General features: G+C 49.6%; 1 protein-coding gene and 1 long non-coding RNA gene across 5 annotated transcripts in view; one reads left to right on the top strand and one right to left on the bottom strand.

Moving 5' to 3' along the window:
• Positions 1-22,035, bottom strand: part of ASTN1 (astrotactin 1) — a 202,717-nt gene that overhangs the window by 54,196 nt on the left and 126,486 nt on the right. For all 3 annotated transcript variants that reach the window (XM_034778724.1, XM_034778723.1, XM_034778726.1), the window contains exons 9-10: positions 5,479-5,553; positions 806-943 (exon numbers count right to left, since the gene is read on the bottom strand). In XM_034778724.1, coding sequence (XP_034634615.1) covers positions 806-943; positions 5,479-5,553 — 213 coding nt within the window. The remainder of the gene's footprint in view (positions 1-805; positions 944-5,478; positions 5,554-22,035) is intronic.
• The window catches only part of LOC117881445, an 80,362-nt gene that overhangs the window by 46,775 nt on the left and 11,552 nt on the right, over positions 1-22,035 (top strand). Inside the window, exons 2-3 of one of the 2 annotated variants that reach the window (XR_004646794.1) lie at positions 6,613-6,694; positions 11,447-12,099. This is a non-coding gene — a long non-coding RNA (uncharacterized LOC117881445). Of the gene's footprint in view, positions 1-6,612; positions 6,695-11,446; positions 12,100-22,035 lie in introns of those variants that run through there. The other variant, XR_004646795.1, reaches the window with a different exon arrangement.

Genomic DNA, 22,035 nt, shown 5'->3' on the forward strand with positions numbered 1-22,035 from the left:
TGTAGCTGGTTAGCTTTAGTCCTGTGAGCTGACACTGGTAAGACCCAACAGGTACTTTCTGAATGACTTAATCTACTGGGAACAGCTGAGATGTCTTTGAAGGCATGGCTCTAAGCAGGCTGAGGACCATGGCACGCAGAAGGCACAAGGTGAATGTTGTACTAAACTCTGTGCAGGAAATGTGCACCTGAAGGGTCGCCCAGTGTACACAGTGAGATTTTCATGCAAAGCCCATTGGAGTCAGAGGAGAAACTCTCATGGGACTTCACTGGGCAGTGGGTCAGGCTCTATATCAGGGGTCGGCAACCTTTCACAAGTGGTGTGCCGAGTCTTCATTTATTCATTCTAATTTAAGGTTTTGCGTGCCAGTAATACATTTTAACGTTTTTAGAAGGTCTCTTTCTCTAAGTCTATAATATATAACTAAACTATTGTTGTATGTAAAGTAAATAAGGTTTTTAAAATGTTTAAGAAGCTTCATTTAAAATTAAATTAAAATGCAGAGCCCCCCGGACCCAGGCAGTGTGAGTGCCACTGAAAATCTGCTCGTGTGCCGAAGGCGGCACACGTGCCATAGGTTGCCTACCCCTGCTCTATATCCTGATGTCCCATCTACATCTGAATGAACATCCACCAGAAAGACACCAAATGCCACAGCACTGAAGGACCCTAACAATACAGAAGCTGGGGTTAGCTCTATGGTTCCTCCAACTTCAGAGCCTGCCTTGTGAGTGCGATCCTCCTCCCCCAATACTGGAGTGGCCCTCTGGACTTCCCGTGCCTCCAGTTCCACGAACACACTCACCTGACCTCCACCGCATCCTCCATCACCGTCATATCCGTTTTGCACTTGGCTGAGGGGTTGATGGCCAGTTCGGCCGGCGGGATCACAAAGCTCTTACTCAGTGGCAGCCACATCCCTTCCCCCAGGGTGTAGGTGAACCTGCCGGACAGGGTTAGAACCGTTCACTAGGGAAGGAAAACAGCGCCCACCTGAGTTCGAGCCACACAGGGGGACAAGGGGAGGGGCACATGTAGGAAGCGAGGTCTGACTGCCACAGCAACTGGATAGGGAGGATGGCACAGGGCCCGTGCCTCCCCCATCCCCTGGAAGAGAATGGTGGATAAGTGTCCCGTGAAGAGCCCCTCCACGCCCATGACCAGGTCATTATACAACCAAAGCACAGACAGCTCCTGAGCCAGCACATGGAAGGGAAGGAGATGCTGAGGTACTCAGATGGCTTTGGGTGTCTAGTCACGGCCCCCATTCCTATAGTACCCAGCACCTCACAATCCTTAATGTATTTGTCCTCAGACCCCCTCAGGAGATAGGGAAGTGCTACCATCTCTACTTGATGGGTGGGAAACTCAGGCACAAGGTTGATTAAGTGACTTGCCCCAGGTCGCCTAGAAAGTCTGTGGTTGATTCAGGAATGGAACCCAGGTATTTGGAGCACCTGTCATATGCCCTACTCAATCATCCTTCCTAGCCCCCAAGCCAGCCTAGATGCCTTCAGTAAAGTTTTGCTACAGAGTCTGACTGTAGCACCTGCAAAGTGCAGGGGGCAGCATGGCTATAGAGGGAGAAAGGTTCCATGGGGCAGGGAATGGGAGGAGGAGAAGACAAATGGGGCTGTGGGTAAGGGAGGAAGACTGGCCTTGCAGTTTGGGCAATGCATGGGGACATGGAGGATGTGGGACCATTTCCTGGCTCTGCCAGATTTCTTGGGTGACTCTGGTTGAACCACTAAGGCTGGGAACTAGAGGACACCACTTTCCGCTGAAGCTGGGAGACTGGCTCCTTTGAAAACCCCAGCTTTACTCTCTGTGTGTCCCAACTCCCCATTGGTACAAGGGGGCTTCTTTTAACTGGCTAGGTGGTAAGTCATGTTTTCAGGGGCTGGAATGGCTGTGTTTGCACAGCACCAGGCATGCGGGGGGCCTGGCCTCCACACACTGCTGAAATGTAGAGAGCGTAGTGGGGGACTGCAAATCGCCCCCAGTGCGAGCATGGGGAAGGGACAGGCAGCCTGCCACAGCCCCCCTCAGAGCAGGAATACAGCAGCTGCAGCGCTCCCTGGAGGAGAGGCACCCCCTGTCACTGGGAGTGGGAAGCACACTCAAAGCTATCGCCCTGCCTCCCAGCATAGCAGCTGCGGCTTCTAGGCAGATGAGTCCCTCTTCCTGACAACTACCGCAGTCAAGGTAGTCAGGGCACAGGCAGGGAGCTGAGGGATGCAGCGAGAGGTGCCTCATTTATTCATTCACTCGTTTGCAAACTCTGCATTTGTCTGGGTGGGTGTCAGAGCAGGGCCTTCCAGCAGGCTCCCCGCTCAGAGGCAGTAGAAATGGGCAAGCATGAACAAGGAATATGAACACTGGCCCCACGTGAGCAACATGCTAGTCACTGCGGTGCAAAAGGGAAGAGGTCTCTTTCCTCTCTCCCCCTCCGTGCAAGCACTCAGATGCTGCTTTCATTCACTACAGACATACCAGCCTTCTCCAAAGGAGGCGCTCTCTGTCTCTGGGCTAGAACCTCCGATCCCAGGGCCTAGGCCAAACTCCAACTGATGGGCATCCTGGGGCAGCTTATCCCATCACTGCCCGCTGTAGGATTCGGCCTGTGACAAAGTTGGTGCTGGCCCTGTCAGAGTGGCATCCTGAGTGGCAATTTGTATGTTTCCCCAGGGGGAGGAGGCAGTGGGACTGTGCGCAGCCAATCAGGGGCCTTCATCAGGAGCCACTGAGCTAGTCACGGCTCCAGCCGCCACAGAGAAATAGCCTCGTCGCTTTCTTTCTTTCCCCATTGACTGATGTTAAAGGTGCTGCATTACCAGGCCTGGAAGCTGACATCCTCTGCTCTTCCCAGAACAAGTGGAGCCCTGGCAGTGCGCCCCACCCCCATCCCATGAACATGACTCCAATCTGCCCCGGCTAGATCACCTCCGGGCTGAGCAGCAGGTTCAGCCTGCACAGCCCATTCTGCCCATAGCCTCTCTACTGACACTGCCCGCAAGTGGCTGGGTGGAGTTAGTAGCACCTGGAAAATCAGAGGGCGGTTAACTCACCCACCAGTGGGAGATGATGGGGGAGAGCATCCAAGCTTGCCAGGTAACCAGAATGCAGGGAAGCTGCAGACACACTGAGAATAAAAGCCAGACTCCAGCAGGCAGGCGAATTCCACTAGCCAAGAGCAGCTCGCGTGCACCAGCAGAGCACAGAGAATGCTGTAACCCTGTTCCCAGCCCCACACAGGGCGACGCGGGGTGGGGAGAGGCGGGGACGCAGCACTGTGAGCGGGAACTGGAGCTTGGTGTGTATACCATGCCTCCCTGATACCCACGGTGGAAACAAACTGCCGCACTCCATGCCTGCTCCCAGTGGCAAGCCAGCAACGCAACAGCATAGGGAGTTGCCGAGAGCACCGTACCCCGGATCGATGAATATTCAGGGAGTTCAGAAGCATCATGCTGGGTCCTTGGGGACCTAAGTGCTCAACTAATGAGGTCCCAGCAGTCTCGGGCACCTCTGATTCTGCCGGAGTGCACGCACACGATATAATTGCCTTGCACCATCGCTGCTGCTCCAAGCACACCAGCCTACAGGCTGGCTCATCAGTACACACTAGCTCAGAGTTTATAAACCTCTCTCCCCCTCTGAAGAGACGCATGAGAAAGAAAGGGGTGGGGAGAGAAGGAGCAGAAAAGGAGAAATAGAGCCAATGGGTTTTTTTTTTTTAATTCCAGGTGCTTTACAAATTTCTGTATTATTATTCCCTTCTCGCCAATGGGGAAACCGAGGCACACTGCAGATAAGTGATTTGACAGCAGTCATAGAGTGATTCCATGGCTGAGTTGGAAATAGAACCTAAGTCTCCTGACACCCAGTCATCAGAAATGCTGCCACTTCCAAGTGCTCAGGACCTTGGTTTTCCACTTACCCAATACAGGAGGCTAGGCATTCCCCACCTTCTTTGCCTCTTCCCCCTTCCTGTCTTCCCTCTCCCATCCCCGGAAGCACTCACTGATTCATTAACTCATTGATGCCTCCAGAAGGAATTGGAGGGGGCAGGGAAGAGAAATGAGGCTCTCTTTGAGACCATGGAGAACCTAGGGGACTGGTCTGTAGTAGGACACAAGCTGAGGTCTTCACCCAGTCCTCAGCCCAAATCCTGAGGCATTAGCAGAGGTGAAAGTAAGCCGGTCCGGTCCGGTACAGCGTACTGGCAAGAGCCAGTACACTGTGCTGGACTGCACCGGGCATTTAAAGGGCTCTGGGCTCCCCGCCGCAGCAGGGAGCCCAGAGCCCTTTAAATCCCGCCCGCAGCTCCAGCGGCCGAACTGGGGCCGGGATTTAAAGGGCTCAGAGCTCCCACGGCTGCGGGCAGCCCAGAGTTCTTTAAATCCCGGCCCCACCCCGGCAAGGCTTGGGGTTCCCCACAGCCGCGGGAGCTCCGGGCCCTTTAAATCCTGCCCGCAGCTCCAGCAGCTGGAGCTGCAGTGGGGATTTAAAGGGCCCGGAGCTCCGTGACAGCTGGAGCCCCGGGCCCTTTAATTTGCCCCGGAGCCTCGGGGGCTCCCAGACACCTCTGAGCTGGGAGCCCCAGGTTGATTTAAAGGCCCTGGGGTTCCCAGCCACAGCCAGTGCCCCAGGGCCTTTAAATTCGGAGAGGCCCCGCCTCTTCCGGTTGAGGCCACACCTCTTCCGGATGAGGCCTCGCCCCCCTCAGGACTTCGGCAGTACTGGTTAGTCTGAAAGTTACTTTCACCCCTGGGCATTAGTGAGGCTCTACTCAACTTCTGTCAGAGCTTTGCCTGAGTAAAGTCTAAACCAGGTAATGGCCTCGAGGTCTGGCCCTTAGTCCGCTGTAAATGGAGAGTGGAAATGACTCATTCCTATCGAGAGCGCCACGTCACACCTCCAGTGGGCAGAGAGGGGAAACCAGGCTAAGGGCGGGGAAAATGGGAGATTGTGAGGACAGGAGAATCAACACCGGTGCAAACACACAGTGGGGAAACAGGAGGAAGAATGCACCAGAGCCGCCACCACGCAAACAGGGGCATGGAAAGGACAGCAAATGTGGCCGAGAATAGCACAGGAGCAGCCATGCAGCTATGCGCGCGCGCACCGCCCCCCCTTTCCACCCCCCTCAAAGCCCAGCTGCCTTCACAGCCAGCAGATATGTGCAGGTAGCCCGGTAATAGCTTGCTTCTTCCATTGCATTAGTGTTTGTACTGAAGGAGACCCATCAACCAGTTACCCCAGGTCACCGCTCAACCCAGACGTGGCCGATCAGATCCCTCTGTTCGACACCCACACAGGATGTCCCATGACCCACGGGAACTGGGGAATGCATTTATTGATGGCCGATTGAGGCCCATTGTTCTGTTTGTGCCCAGGGGGCACAGGGAGGGGCTGGCTGGCTGGCGGCAGGGGGCTAAGGTAACCAGGGAGGCTGGCAGGGCAGCCAAGCCTTACCTAAAGATCTTATCAGAAGGCTGCTCTCCCAGCACCAAGTCAAATCCACGCTGGAATATTGTATATGGCCATGGCCTGGAAGGAAAAAAGAAAATGATGTTTGTATCGCACCATACGTACCAGATTTGGGGCCTGGGTCTGATCTCACATACACCCGTGAATATCAGAAGTGACCCCACTGGAGAGTCACACCGGGTTTATGCTGGTGTGAGACCAGAGTTACACTCTCTATACATCCAGGGATTGCTTCGCTGGTCAGTGGAATGCAGTTGTTTCTAGGGTTGCTGTTTAGCAGTGCACAGTAACACTAGGCAACAATTTAGGACAGGAAGCAGGGCCAATGTTAGACTTGCTGCAGGGCAGAAACTAAGGAGTGGGCCCCACCCAGCTGAAGCCAGAGCCACCTGGCATCCCTGTGTTCCCCACCCCCGAACGTTCCTCTGCGCTCCTTAGGGGGGCATGCCCCACAGATTGAAAACCTCTGCTTTCGTGTGATTTATTTTCACTTTTAGCGATTAAATGACTAATATTCGCATTACAGTTACCCACAGTGACTCTACAGAGATGATGTAACTTAGCTTTGTAGGGGGGCCCGTGGCGTGGGGCCCTGCACAATTGCCCCGCTTGCCACCACCCAACACCAGCCCTGACAGGAAGTGAAGAAGACTAGCTCAGTTCATTGAATCTGAAGGAGGAATTCAGTGAGGCAGGAGGTAATGACCTAAACAGGGCCTGGGCCAGGACAATGGAGCAAACACTCCCACTTCCAAATGACATCCGGAGATTTCTCGAATCCCTGCCCTCTGTCACACTGTCCCCTACCACCGTCCTGGGGCATTGGTTTGGCACCAACACTCAGGGAGGGTCCCACCTACTGCATCAGCAACACGGCGTCCTGTGGGATTCTGGGTTTCCTTTGGCTGTATCCCATCCCAGTACTGACCAGTGCTGATCCTGTTCTGATTTTGCAAGCAGCGCTGAGCAGACAAACCCCTGCCCCTGCCTGGAGCCCTGCTGACTTTGTTTAATTACCTTAGCTGCCCTCTTCTTCTTGAATTTAGCAAGCACATATGTAAGCTTTAGCACCATGTAGCAAACTCCTGAAGAAACTAACCTCATCATATCCCCTCATAGTGTCTCCTCTGATGTAACACACGGTCGCCTCCCAGAGGAGAGAACGCATGTAAGCAATGGAGGAAGGTGCTCCAGTTACAGAGTAAGTGGCTTTAATTGAATCTCCTGCTCAGTTTGTCAGACACGTCCGCCAACTGCACTGCGCAGCTTGTTTTCCCAGAGGCTGCAGCCGTCTAGGAAAGCTTTGGGGGAAATGGAGCTGTATTCCGCTGCCTGTTTTTAGAGAGGCTGAAGGAGTGAATGTTTTCCCCATGAACACTGTCTATGCAACTATGCAAGAAAGCCAGGTCTGAGTCTGGCCACAGGACTCAAATGCTGGGTCTGTCAAACTCTGGATAAGCTATAAAAGCAACATAAAAATCAGACAGTTCAGTAAAGAATGGTTACTTACACTACAGTAAGTGTGGTCCTTCCCAATGCTGTAGACAGCTGAGATCCCTTTGTAGCACACATATGGCTCATGCACGTAAAATCGGAATTATTGGACTTGCACATGTCCTGCATCTCCTCCTGCTCTCACATAAGGGCATAAAAGGCAGAGTGGCCCTGCCTCAGTATCCTTGCAATTCAAACCCCTGGCAGGAGAGGACTCCGAAAGCAGTGATGGAGGGCGGGTCGTGGTAGCCACGCTGAATACACATCTCAAAGAACCACAGTTCCTGTAGGATAAGGAACCATTCTTCTTCCATTATGTGTCAGTGGGGATCCTGCTGCGGATGACAGGCGAGCAGCATCCCACCTGGATGTGAGGACTGAGGAGTACCAGCTGCATTGGTCAAACAGTGATGGAAATACTGGTCTCCCAAACCTGACCTCTGACATAGTTGCTAACGCCAAGGTATAGCACTGGACAAAAGTCAATGGGTTACGCTATGTCGCCACCCTGCAGATTTCTGACATCAGCACATTCCCGAAGCAGAAGACTGATACTAGAGCTCTGGTGGAGTGAGACTTGGTGTTCAGTGGGAGAGTCACATCAGTCAGCTGGTAACACAATGAGATGCAATGGACAACACAGTGTAATATCGTCGGTGAATGGATGGCCTGATCTCTAGAATACCTGGCTATGGCTACACATAGATGGGGAGATAGCTTGAACAGTTTGGTCATGTCAATGTGATAAAGCAAAGCCCTGGACACACCCAGCGTGTATAGTTTCTTTTCTCCTAGAACCAGCTGTAGTTTCAGGAAAAAGACAGGCCAGCTTATCATCCTGTTCAGATGAAATTCTGCATTTACCTTAAGAATGGACTTCAGATGAGGTCACTGTATCATCTTGCTTGTATGGAATGTCATAGGGGACATTCAGCTCATAAGAATGGCCAGTGACAGATGCTTCAAAGGAAAAGAACAGAACAGGGCAATTTTGAGTGATCCTGTTGTTCAGTGCCAGCTTTTGACAGGTGGAGATTTAGGGACTCCCAGGGCATGGAGTTGCATCCATGACCATCCTGGCTAATAGCCATTGATGGACCTGTCCTCCTTGAACTTATCTAATTCTTTTTTTAATCCAGTTATAGTCTTGGCTTTCACAACATCCCCTGGCACCAAGTTCCACAGGCTGACTCAGCGTTGTGTGAATAAGTGTTTCCTTTTGTTTGTTGTAAATCTGCAGCCTATTAATTTCATTGGGTGACCCCTGGTTCTTGTGTTATGTGAAGAGGTAAATAACACTTCCCTATTCACTTTCTTCACACCATTCATGATTTTGCAGACCTCGACCATATCCCCCCCTTAGTTGTCTCTTTTCCAAGCTGAACAGTCCCAGTCTTGGGCAGCTTAGTGGATTTTAACAGAGCTGAACACAAAGCCAACCTGTTTTAAGTGCAATAAGTAGTTAGGGATCTTCAATATTATGGCTTAAGCCAAGTTCAGACCATGCCGGATGGCCCATATCGAGAACCTCTTCCATTTAGAGGAATGCCTCCTCCTGGTAGACATTTGCCTGGTGTGAACCAGGATTTCCTGGACCTGTAGGGATCAGCCCTAGTGAACCAGCCAAGACCAGTGCTTTCAGGTGCTGCAACTCCAGGTTTGGATGGAGCATTGGGCTGTAGTGCTGTGAGATCAGATGGAGGTGGCTGGGAGCTGGAGCGGAGACAGAACCAACGTCTGTAACAGCTTTGTCAGACAGAACTGCCTCAGCCAACATAAGGCTACAAGACTGACGATGGCCCTGTCTCCAGATCTTGACGATCACCACTGGAAGCAACAGAAAGGCATACAGCAGACCTCTGCTCTACTGTAGAGGGAAAGAATCCAATAACAATCCTGGGTTCTGTCCAGCCCTGGAGCAAAAGTTCTTAGATTTGGTGCTGTCCTTGATGGCAAACAACTCTATTGTGGGGGGTCCACAATGGCAGGATATCAGTCCTATCACAAATCTGTGCAAGGACTATGCAGGGTTGGTCTGCTCAGGAAATCTGCCAGGTTGTCGCTGACTCCTAGTGAAGGGCCATCAGAGTTATCCCATTCTGATCATACCATGTTGGCTGTGACATTTTGCACTATCAAGTTCCAAAAGACAGGCAGGAATGCCACACAGATAGTATGATGGCTCTGAGCTCCAGGACATTCATACCTACCTCCCTGTCGTCTAGGGACTAGGCCCCTTGTGTCTGTAGATGGTCCAAATGAGCTCCCCAGCCTGTCCCTGACACATACGTGATCAGGGTCTTTGTTGAAGCAAGGACTGAGGAGGACACCCCTCTCCACACTTCTGTGAGATCCAACCTCCAATCCAGCTTTGCAATGACACACGAGGCACTGAAACCTTCTTGTCTATTCATCGTCTTGCTGCGGGAACAAACCGACCTGAGCCAGAGTTGGAGGGACTGAAAAGTCTGGCAAGTGGCACCACATGTGTGAATGCCAATATGTGGCCTAATGCTGCAAGCCATACACACCTGTACATCACACCTACTCCACTCCTATGCCCTTGCATGAAAACTTGGAGCATGCAGGACACCAAGAGACAGAACTATTCAAACATATCTGATCTCCCGCGCATCAGGTGCATGCACACCTAAAATGGGATCCACGCTGATGCATACTTGAAAGAGAACACCAGTTAAAATATGTTGCCATCCATCTTAGTTGGAGAGACACTGTCGGGTCAAAATCCCAAACAGCCCCATGCAGTAGTGGGCTGAGTTGACAGAGGCATCAGTATCAAGGGATTTCATAGTTTACAGCTGTGGAATGACTGCACCTGGAATAGTGCATCCATTTCTGGGCAGGAAGATATTGACAAGTTGGAAGGAATTCAGAGAACAGCAGGAAAAATAATAAGGGACGGGAGGGACTGATTAGGAGGAACAATTAAAAAAGAGTTAGTCAGGTGTAGCTTGGCTAAATGACAATAAGGGAAAACATCATAGCAGCACACAGACTGAGAGCAGGTGTAACACAAGCATGAAGCAGAATTATTTAGAGTAGCTGAAGCAGCTAAAAGAAGCAAACAAAAAGGGAAAATCTAGCCTGAACATAAAGAAATAGGCTCTTTTAGAGTCTGAAATAGTCTCCTGAGGGAAGTAGCAGAAGAACTCTCGTTTGGGGTATTAAAAGTGGCTTGATCGAAAATGTGCCACAAAGAGCATTCTGGCCTTGGCAGAAAGATGGGCTCAATCTCCAACTTGCTTGGTAGAGAATGTGGCTTGATGGTCAAATGCTCAGGGTGGTGATGTGTCACTAATGACACATGGCACCGCCACCAGTACCAAGGACAAGATGGAGTGCCTGGCCAACCCACTGCTCCCAGACCTGCAGAACTCTATGGATGGTTTCCAGTATCACCAACCTGAACAGAGGAAGCACGGTCAACTCCTGTTGCAGGGTGCTCCATGGATGCCCACCTATCTTCTCCACTTCCCACAAAATAAACCCAGCCTCTGGAACACTTGTCTGCCAGCACTGAAGAGACTCAGCAGCATGGTGGTGACCCCTATTGGTGGTAGATTTCTCCATGGTGGTATATCTGCCTTTAAGATGCTGGTAGAAGAAGCTCAAGTTGACTTCAATGGCCTTTGGAGAGATACCAGAGTGGTCACCCGCCTTGCCCACTCCCCTGATAACACCATCCAGTGAGAGAGGTGAACTCAGACCATGTCTCTCTGAATGCAGCCCAGAGTGACAAAGGCAGGAGAATATTTTCCAATTGGTGCTAAATTATTGCTATGCAGAAGACAATCCTAGCAATTTTCTCTGCAGGTAATTACAGCTCTATTACACAAGCACCTTAATTTCTAATCTGAAGTTATTTTAGCAACAACAAAAAATTTCTGATTGCAGGATTGTACGTCTGCCTAGTTTCTCTAACAGGATTCAATATGATTCTTGTCAAGTCGGTGAGAACTGGAGGATGCCATTCATCTCACAGATTGGACTGGCTCGAATAAAGCAAGCTTTAGAACTAAATACGTACATTCTTGCATGTCTCATAGACACCTTGAATACACTGCTGTCTGTGAGCCTTTCAATACTCCTGCAGATGCGCTTATTCTTGTCTCTTAGGAGTGCATCAGATGGCGAACAAAAGGGGAGACACAGTATTGTTCCATATAGACACAGGCAGGGAAATCATTATAAGAATTGCTTTTTTTCCCCTCTCAGTGAATTTAGTGCTGGTGAAAGGTGCCGGATCGACAGCCTTGGAGCCTGGACTCCTCTGTTTAGCCACAGACCAGGATCAGACTGGTCAGATGCACTGCAAACTTCCCCATGCTGCACAGCCAATGGACCCTGATGATGGGGAGAACTGGAAGGCTTAGTTTATCATCAGTAAATGCTGGTAAATGTCTATTTCACCGTGTCCCTCTTCTTCTTCTCCTTGCAGGGAAGAACTGATGGTTTCCTCCTCCTTTGATAGCCTGGAGGTTCTCTTAGATTCCTTTGGACCGGTTTGGGATTGCTCCAAGGACAACGGGGGCTACAGCAAGAATTTCCGCTGCAGCTCGGACCGCAAATTGGACTCCTCCAAAACTTGTCTTGTCTGCTGTATGTGACAAGAAATGTGCGGGAGAGCAGCTAAGAGCTTCCCATAATGCCTTGGGAGGAAACCAACACATCACTGAACAAGGTGCTGCTTTTCAAAAGGTTCTGAATAAGCAGGCAAAGAGGCTGCATTACAGCTTTACTGTAGCTCTACAAACACACAAATCAACAAAAAAATTCCCATTGATGATAATCAAAATTTACAGATAGGAAAATGCTGCTGGAGAACTTATTAGAGTTTGATTTAAGGATATTTACTTTGTATATTTTGATATGTGATGCTGACAACTTGTGTTTTAACGGTTATAAAGCTTTCACTTCTTGAATCTCAACATCGTCTCTCCTTAAATAACTATGGCCTGACAAGCCCTATAATTTCTGGCAACTGAGAAAATTGAAATGGATGCAAAAAGGAAAACGCGTAAACCCCAAACATCTTGTGCAACTGTGAAAATGTTTTAAATCAATGAAAACTGAAAAAAGTGCTGAAAATAAACCAATATTATCCATCAAAATTATTTTTTTAAAGAAACAGAATTCTGCCAAGCCTAAGTATGGTCAACTCAGGAAGTACAAAGATAATTCACTGTCCAGGGGCTCATTGAGTATTTCAGTGCAGAATTTCCCAACCAAGGCTGAATAACGTGGTTGTTCATGTGACACTGGTAAATATTTTTCTAATGCCCATTGTCCAAGCAAGCAATTGCTGGAGTTTCCAGAGGGATCCCGTGGGATGGTGAACGGGGTCCACACGCCTGCAACTGGGAGGGGAGGAGAAGGTCCAAGTGATTCTCTCTCACCATTAAGATGGGGCCAACCCTGCAACAAAAAGTTTTAGCACCCTCCAGTGCAGTTAATAATTTGAAATAACTAGGCGGGCTGGGATTTTTGAAGGAGCCTATTGGGTGAGTGCTCAACTCCCATGGAATTTCAGTGGATTATGGGCATCATACCCCCGTAGGCTCCTGTGAAAATGTCAACCCTAGCAAATACATTAATCAACAAACCATCCTTATTCTTGATTGCTCTTAGCCTTCCACACAGCTTGTGCTGTCTCACTTGGCAACATGCCCATCAGCTCCATGCTCCCACAGACTGAGAGGGCTGCCAAGTGATGTTCTACCCACTGACATGGCATTTTATATAAGGGAGGGTCAGAGTAAGTCAAGGGCCAAGCCGGGGGCCAGATCCTCAGCCATGCCAGCGTTCGACACCGCTGAGATCAGTGAAGCCACTCCCAGAAGAGCCCATGGCACAACTGAGTGCCAAATGGGCATCCTGCTCCATTACATCACTTGTAAAGCTCCTGGTGATTCAGTGGGGTGGGATCAGGGGTTGTTTACGTGGGTTGCCATCCCTGCTCCTGCACTTGTCCCTAGTGCAGCTGTGATGCGTTATACAAGACGATGCTCTTGAGTACCAAGGGGAGGAGTCCAGATCAGGTACTGCCTGCTCTAGGCAGCTTGCGCAGCAGCGCGTCTCTCCAAGAAGGCTGCTGCTAGACACAGGAGAGCATCAAGTGGTGGCACTGTGGTCTGGCAGAGGGCTTGGGAGGTGCTGCAAGGAAAACGCCGACTTGGAACATGAGGAGTAGAGGGAGGTGGGGTTAAGGAGGATAGAGAAGCCTGTCTTGGGTGCTTAGCAGCAGCTGGAGGGGCACCCCACAGGTTCTAAAGCGGCGTCCTCGTCAATGCTGCCTGGACTATGCCACACATGTTCAATACGGCTCCTTCCTGGCTGGGTTTTGTTTTTCTTTTGGCTTCAGAAATAAGTAATGGAGGGGACTTCATCTCTCTGTGCTTCTCTCACCTTTTCAGTCATTGTCTTTTCCCCCTGTAGTTTTGCTGCTTTGTTTCGTTCCCTCTTTCTCTTCCCTTTAGCGTCTCGCTCTTTCCCTCTTTCATGATTGCTGCCGGCTCCTTGCTGCTATATTTTTGTTGCTCTTGGCAAGTGTTTCAGTTGCACGGTCTTTAGAGCTCACAAAAGAAACAAGGGCTGCTCAGAAACAGTTCAGTGTTTGATCAAACTGGATTAACTGTGCTCGAAATGACCTCATCTTTCACTATCAATCACTGCATTCGGGTGCAAACCTGAAAGTGAGGGACTAGCAGGGCTGCCATGAAGCAAAGTATGCCAGCTATTGGGCAAGCTGCTACTTCAAAGCTCTGCCAATGCACCTCAATTCTGCTTGTCAGCACTCCCTGCAAATGCAGTCTCGACTGCCATTCACGTCTAGCTATAGAGACAATGGCTCAAAATTGGGGCTTGGTGGGAACCTCCCAAACCGACTGCACTTGCAAAAAAAAATCCGGGTCTCCACCCCTATGCAATGCCTGGTGCCGTAACCTGCTGTCCCACCTCAGTGCACATTTTCTATGCTCGGTTGTTCCAAGGAACATTTTTTATCTGCAGTAACCTTTACCCTTCATTCTTTAAGTCCTGGCTTCTTCTCTCCTACCAGCCCAAGAGTCTGGATGGGGTGAAGGGGTTACAGCATGGACAGGAGAATGAGTTCAAGGAACATGCTAGTGATAATGAAGCATCTACAGAATTGTAGCTACCCACAGGGAACCTGGAAGGAAGACTGTGGGTTTCCAGGAGGGGAGGCCCCAAGCAGTCAGTCTGTTTGCGGGTGGCTAGGAATATTAAGCTGCAGTTGGATAAGCTCTGCGTTAAGCTTTGCAAATAGCTGGTTTAATACAGAGCCTGGTCAGTGTACTCGGAATGGAGTCCTCTCAGGCTGTCACCCAGCAAGTGGCACAAGGCAAGCATAAGAGCTGAACTGTGTACATACCTCCCAACATTTCAAGTGCCAGCATGGGACACCACGCCACTGAGGTTTGACCCATCCATTCCTCCAGAAACTGAGACAAAGGGACAGCTGGGCCAAACCCGAGTGGCTCTGCAACCCCATGAGCCACATCACAACACCACTGGGTTTTGGGGGGGGTCCATTAAATGGGGGGGGCATGGGCCCCTTTCGCCACCCCCCCCCCAGGTGGCTCTGACTGCGGGAAATGTTCCACTACACCCAGAACAGGGGGGTTGGTGGGGTCAAAGCAGGACAGTCCCATGAACCCCGGGACTGTCGGGAGGTCTGCGTGTATACAGCTACCTCCCCTTAATTTTCCAGTCAGAAGCTAAGCACAATGAGTAGTCCAGGTACAAACTATCTCCCCATCATTCTGTTCAGGCTGAAAAGGAAGGCACTCTATGGGAACCTTCTGAGAGTCATCCACAGAACACACCTTATTTAACCCCCCAAGATGAAGAAAGGATTTGGGGCCTGCTCTCTAGCCTGGAGTAGAAATAGAACTTCTCTTTTCCTCCGTTTATAAGATGGGGTGACCCATGCAGCAGAAGAGGCTCCTGCCAAAAATCTCTCAGAAGCTGCCTTGAGGTTTTAGCACAAATTTCCCTGCCGACATGGGAGCACCCGGGGCGAATTAGCATGAGTCAAAAAAAGTGGAACCTCGATTTCATGAAAACATTTCAAAATCAATGTCCTGCAATGTCAAGATTTCAATATTTTACACAAAATGAAAACGTCCAACAGTTTCAAATCGAAAAATGTCTGAGGGGAAATAAAAAAATCTATTTGAGTCAAAATGTCAACATCAGCCCAGAGAAGGACGGACAAGAGCAGCCATTTTGAGTTGATTTCTCAGTGGGCAGGGAAAGGTGCATTATCCTGGGCTAGGCTACCCACCCCACCGAATCCACACCAAACCACGAAAAACTACCCCCCAATGCACAGCAGAAGTGCTGAGGGGAAAGGAGGAGGACGTGAAGGAGATGGTGATGGGCGGGAAAATGGCTGCTGCTCCTCAGCAGGCTGAGGTAGCAGAGAGCACGAGAGCATTTCGCTGTGGTTATGGGAACGTCAGATTTGGCTTCCTGCAGTCACTGTGAGGGAGACAGGGAGACTCGCAGCGTGGGGCTCAGGAGCCCTGCACAGCTACCTGTGGAGGAGGCACCTGGAGGTGTCGGAGGGTGCAGCAAGGGTCCCGAGGAGCCATCAGCCCTGTCCCCTGTGCCATGCGTATTGAAAAGTTCAGCCGAGGAGCTCCAGTGGCAGAAACCCCAGCCCCAAATCCCTGTTTCGCCTGACCCCAAAGAGCTGACAATCTACACTGACAATCCATTTTCTTGGCTAATTTAAAATGAGGGTCGTGGAGGAGACAGTGACTCGCCAATTCAAACTCATTCTAGTGTGACGTCCCACCCACTGAAATGCAATCCAAGGGACTCCACGTGGACCTGACTCAACATCCACTGAAGTTAACTGAGTCTTTCCATCGGCCCTTGATCTCTGAGTGCTGTACCCTGGGCCAAAGATAACCGGTAAGAAGGAACCAGCACCCCAAAGTGCTGAAGCCCCCTCCTTGGCCCAGAACTCACATCCCCAGCCAGTGGGCAGGCAGGAATGCAGTGTGCTGTGATTTGGGGAGTAGTGGCTGCACCTCAGATAGCACCAGGAAGAGAGAGGAAAGGGCGACATGAGCAAACATTTGGAAGACCAGCTTCAAGTGGGGTTCAATAGATCCACCAATTTCCCACTGGCCTGTTGGTGCTCACAGCTCCCATTAGATCAGCCTTTGTATTCCTTCTAAGGCCTCTGCCTCTCCGTTGCTGTTTCTACATGGGCCGACCTTTTACTATCTGTGGCTTGGCTTTTTGCTTCACTTCTTTTTCTCCCCCATCCCCCTGCTATCCTTCCCAGCCAGCTTTTTATTAAAAATGCTAACGCAGACACTTTCTCCCTGGGATGCCCGTGGATCTGAAAGGAGAACTGGGGGGGGGGGGCGGGCGGAGGGGGAAATGGAAGGACAGAGAGAGGAGGAGGCAGCCGGGCGGTTTGGTGCACAGAGGATCTGAAAGTCGGAGAAGCTTTTCATCTGGCTGTCCTTCAATCTCACAAAGCCGAGGCGCGCAGCGGGGGATGGAAAGAGGCAGATTAAAAAAAAAAGAAGAAGAATTTAAGCGGGGAAAGCGCTGCCCTTGTAACTTCATCCGGATGCCTGCGTCCCTAGCCCCTCTTCTGTTTGCAGCCTTGCCAGGACTTCGCTTGGTTTGGAAGTTGTGTGTTGGGATGTGGGAGGAAGCGAGAGGGGAGGGGATGTGGATGGAAGAAAGGAAGGAGGAAGAGGATCGGGAAAGGAAGGGGAAAGGGAGGAATAATGGGGGGAGGAATCAGGGAGGGGCACACGTGCATCTTGTTATGCCAGTTAAGCCATTGAAACTGAGCACTGGGAGTGTTGCAGATCCTCAGGAGGGTGGGAGAGCGAGGGGCAGGTACTGGGGCCAGGGAGTTGAAAAGGATGTGCTGATTCTGGGAGATCTGTGGCTTTTCTCCAACCTCGTGTTTCCCTGCCTCTCCCACTTGGCTCAGGTCTGTCCTTAGTCAGCACCCCCTCTCGAGCCCCATCCACATCATCCAAGGGAATTCATCCAGGGAGCAGGAGTCTCCCAGAGGTGACACTCAGGCATCTCAGGGTGTTCCCGGCAGGACAGAGACTGGAAACAGCTTCACTAGCTAATTGCCTCCTCCTACCAGACAGCTGTGCCAATCCCTCACTCTCACACCCCCTATCACTGCTGCTCCACTGCTCTGGAAGTGGTTCTAGCTGCTGTCCTGGCTCCCAAGCCAGCCTGTGATAAATGAGATCTGCACACACAGATCTGCAGAGGGAGGCTGGGCTAGCCCGGGCACAGTGTCGAAGACACTCGCCAGCGGGGCCCTTCCCAAAAGAGGCATTAGATGCTTCCTGTTGAGAAATGACAGACGTGACTCCTCTGGCCACTTCTGCAACCCCCAGAAGTGCAATCCTTCCAGTGCCCAGTGCACTTCCTCTCCAGAATAACAGGGGAGGCCACGCAAGGCTCAGCAAACTCAGAAATGCCTCCCTTGTCTGCTTCTGCAGCCAGCACCATGTATTATGCCTGCCAGCCTCGCCCAGTGTTGGTGCAGATGTTGTCTACTATGCCTCCCGTCCAGGCACTAAAAGCACAAGCTGTGCCCATCTGCTTTACACAGCTCATACACCAATGGCACTTGCCCACTTCCCAGGCCTGGATGCTGACATCTGCGGCACCGGTCTGTCTTGCCCAAACACCACAGTCCACCTTGCCCACCTGCCTTGCTTAGCATTGGCATACAATGCTCCTGGTCCTGGGGAAGTTACTCTCCAGTAATTCTGTTTGTTGTAGCCCTCTCTCCTTCCGTCCTGCACAGCCACAACAATTACAGCTAGCTGTGTGGCTCAGCCTACCAGAGCACGGAGGAGAACTCTCTCTCAACCAAGTCTAGTATACAAGTGCCAATCCACCTATTCCCTTTCCAATCAGAGATTTCCAGAGCAAAGTAACAGATATTAACATTAGAGGGAAAAAGTCCAAGCAGCACTCCCTGAGGAGAGAAAGGACAGATGCAGGACGGGAAAGGAGAGGACAATGACAAACAGAATTACCAGGCTGTCACTTTTCCTTCTTGTATGTCCCTCTTCTCCCGTGCTGCCTAGCAATAGACATTACAGACTGTGGCTGTCACAGGCAATGAGCCAGCCTTATTTTATCAGGGGGCTTGGAGCACCCAGCAGTCAACAAATGTCAGCAGACAAGGACAGAGCCAACTGGTAGCATCATGTAAAAATGCGAGATGACCAGGTAGCCCCTTGCAGAAAGAAAGGCTGCCATACCACCAACAGGATACCACTCAATAATTTTGGATGTAACCAGGCTAACAGGCAAAAGTCTTCAATCCACTGTGGTTTTGTTGACCTTCTATCCCCATTGCAGCCTTCAAAACAAATGAACTGTTGACTTTTCTAAAGCTACCAGTGGGGAGAGACACAAAGCAGCAGAGCTTGCTTGACAGCCAGAGAGAGACACTGTCTCAGTGGAAGGAAGACGGAGTGAGAGCACATCACAACTCAACCTAGGCAAAGCAATAGGTTCGTTACAAATTCATTCCTGGAATAAACTAAGGGAGAGCTGAGGAACTGGCCTGTCTTAAAAAAGACAAACACAATTGTAGGTTAGGAAAGAGAATCAGTGAATTGAGGTTCCTCTACATTAGAGAAGGGGGAGAGGGAAATAATTCCCTGCCCTGATCCCACAAGAATGCAAGTGTTCCCAGAGTGCCAGGCTCAAAGGTTCATGAGCCAGAACAGGGGAGCTTTGCTGATTGGTTGAAGGCAAACCATTCCATAGGTTAGTCCACTGACTAACAAATCACCAGAATAACATCGGCGTGCGAGACGCCGCCACCTGCCAGAGACCAGAGTAACTTGCCAAATTAAGCTACACGTGTGGAAGCCTCACTTTGCACTGGTGGAGTGCGCCTACGTTAGTGAAGTGACAGTGGTACATATTTATTAGAATGCAGACAAACCCAAAGCCATTCAGGTATTTCAAATCTACTTCGGTCCATGCATGGATGTCACTGGGGAAAGGTACAGAACCCAGCTGCCAGGTGGGACCATTGACCATTATGTTACAGACCTACATAATAAAAAAGATGTGTGAATGTGAACAGTTAATAGATGGGCTAATTAGACCCAGATTTATCTGTGATAGACCTTAGAACTAAATCAAACCAAAGTTACTGCATGAAGATGACTTGTCTTGGAAGGAGCAGGACTAATGAAAACTGTGCTTCCCAAACGAAAGTGTTGACATGCAGTGGAAGAACTGAAGTGCATCTAATTAAAAATGCATATCAAGACGTAAAGACAGATTGCAAGGATAAACAAACAGCAGAAAACAGATGTGTGCTTGGGTTGAAGAACAAGGTGCAAAAGCAGATGATCAAATGGTTGTGCAGTTTACAGTATCTGCTCAACATGATGAAAAAGATATTATTTAAAAGAACTTGATCATGTTAAGGAGATTGGGGCAGCATTAATGGTATACCCTTCACATTGATATGGATCCCACTTAATATCCCATTGCCACTGAGCAATAAAGTTCAAAGTTGAACTTCATTAGATGGTAAAATTAGATGTGACTATAGACACCAACTTACTGAGTCAATGCTATGGTCATCACAATAAAAAAAAATCAAACCAGTTAGACATATATAAATCCAAAAGATTAGAATAGGGTCCAAACGCAAGCACTGCCCTATGAGAATAATTGAGGAGGTCAACGCTAGTCTTCAAAATGCATGATTATTTTCAGTTTGGGATGAAGATATGGGATCTAGCAAGCCCCACTAAGTACAGAAAATTCAAAATTCTGTATCTTTAACATCCCTTTTGGTAGCTACGTACCAAAGCACCGTGGTCCCAGATCTGTGAGGATCTGTATGGAGTGGAAGCAATTGTTGACGATCAGCTGATTTGGGGTGAAAGTGAGCAACAGCACAATGATAGCCTGTATTTCTGCAAAGCGCGTCAAAGAAAAGAGCTTAATCTGAAAAGCAACAAATGCCAGATCGGGTTGAATGAGATTAGTAACATAGGCCAGATATTCAGTGACAAAGGAGTTCCGTTGAACCCAAGAAAAGTGGAGGCAGTTGTACAAATGGACAGACCCGAAAATGCATCCTTGTTTAGAGATTTCAGGGGCATGTTAACATCCCTTAGCAAATTCATCCCCAAATTGTCAGATATAGTTGTGAGAGGAGCACTTACTGATCATATGTATTGTGATAGCACCAAGGAATCCCAGTCGCAGACACCACTCTGCTAAGCACTGTACAGATACAGAACAAAAAGCTGGTCCTTGCCTCCAAGAACTTGTCACAAGTAAGGCTGCTTGAAGACAGTATAGTAGTAATGGCATGATTTGCAAGAGAAAAACTTTTGGGGAATTACTTTTTAAATGGAAGCTTCGGTATGTCAGGTTAACAAGACCCGGAGATCTCAGTCAACGCAAGTTCATGTGTTGGCTGTCTTTCTCAAAGATGATCCCATAGTAGAACATGCCTCCAAAACCACAACAGAGTGATGCTACGCTTGAAAAAAAATGCTGAGGCTTGTGAGTTGTTTCACGTTTATAAGCAGACATTGGATGAGGTAGAAACTGACCATAAAGCACACAGTAAATACAAACATACACATAAAACACCGCAGGAACTACTGAGCAGGGCAGCACCTAGACGTCTGAAACGATCATGAAACTGCAAAAGCACTTATTAAATGTGAAGTTCAGCCCTAGTAACTTCTTAGAAAGGACATGCTTTCAAGAGTCCCTATAAACTATGAAAGCCAGGAGCTGCAGGAAGAAGAGTTGGAATTAAATACCATACAACTACCAACTTCCAAATAAAATTTGATGAGTTCAAGGAATAAACACAAAATGACACCAGTCTTACAACAGCTTGAGAGAGTAATTCTAGATGGAAGACCAGAGACTTCCAAGCATACATCTTATTGGGACTTAGAGATGAGTGGAGGGATTTTCAAATTCACCTAACTGATTTAGGGGTACAAATCCCATTGAAAGACAAAGGGAAATGTTGGGATTCTGCACAAAGGGTACAATGCCATAATACCACACAGTATGATGTTGGAAATACTAAGCATAATCTACCATGCCCATATAGGTATTGACAGGTGTAAGAACAGAGCCCAAGAGGTTCTATTGTGGCCAGGCATGAATGCTGCCATTGACGGTATCCAAGTGCAAAATCTGCAAGAAATGCAAGAAGCAGAATGCTAACAAACCACTGAAGCCAGATGAGATTCCTGATAGCCATGGGGCTAGGGATGGTGCAGATCTATGAGAATTAAACAGGACAGAGTCTCGCTCATTAGCAGACTACTCGTCTTTTTTAAAGAATTGAGCTGTTGCACAACACATCGAGTAGGCATATAACACCACACCGTAAAGTGCAGTTTGCTCACCATGGGATTCCAGAAGCCCTGGAGCACCCATGGGGAAAAAAAAATAGCGAGGGGATGGCCAAGGGCGACACATGACCTCCCCTTTTGATTGTGCCCCCCCAGTATGGGGAGGCACCAGTTGACTATGGGGCACCCTGGTGGGAAGGGGCAGAATGGGGCGGGAAGAGGCAGGGCTGGGGTGAGGCTTGGGGGAAGGGGTGGAGAGGTGGAGGGGCCTGAGACGGAGCAGGGTCAAGCAACCCACGGAAATCAGGAAATCGGTGCCTATGTCCAGATGGGTTCGCTACGCATAACAGACCACTCAGCTATTCTCTTTGATGCGTTAGTTCAAGCACATCATGTCAAACCTTTTGCATGTACAGAGGCAGCAGACAGTGAAAACAGCAAAACACTTGGCAAATAAAAGCCCTGGGAATTCAAAGCATCCACGGTTAGCATTGTTGCAACACTCCTCACAATACTTCATTAGTATCACCCATTCAGAGAGTGACGGACAGAAGGCTCTCCTGGGTGTTCCAGGGAGATGGAGCTGAATCTCAGGAACAACTTTTAGCCCCGATGGGAGGGGCTGATTCTGACC

This window comes from Trachemys scripta, chromosome 8, assembly GCF_013100865.1.
Source record: "Trachemys scripta elegans isolate TJP31775 chromosome 8, CAS_Tse_1.0, whole genome shotgun sequence".
In the NCBI taxonomy this organism is placed as follows: Eukaryota; Metazoa; Chordata; order Testudines; family Emydidae; genus Trachemys; species Trachemys scripta.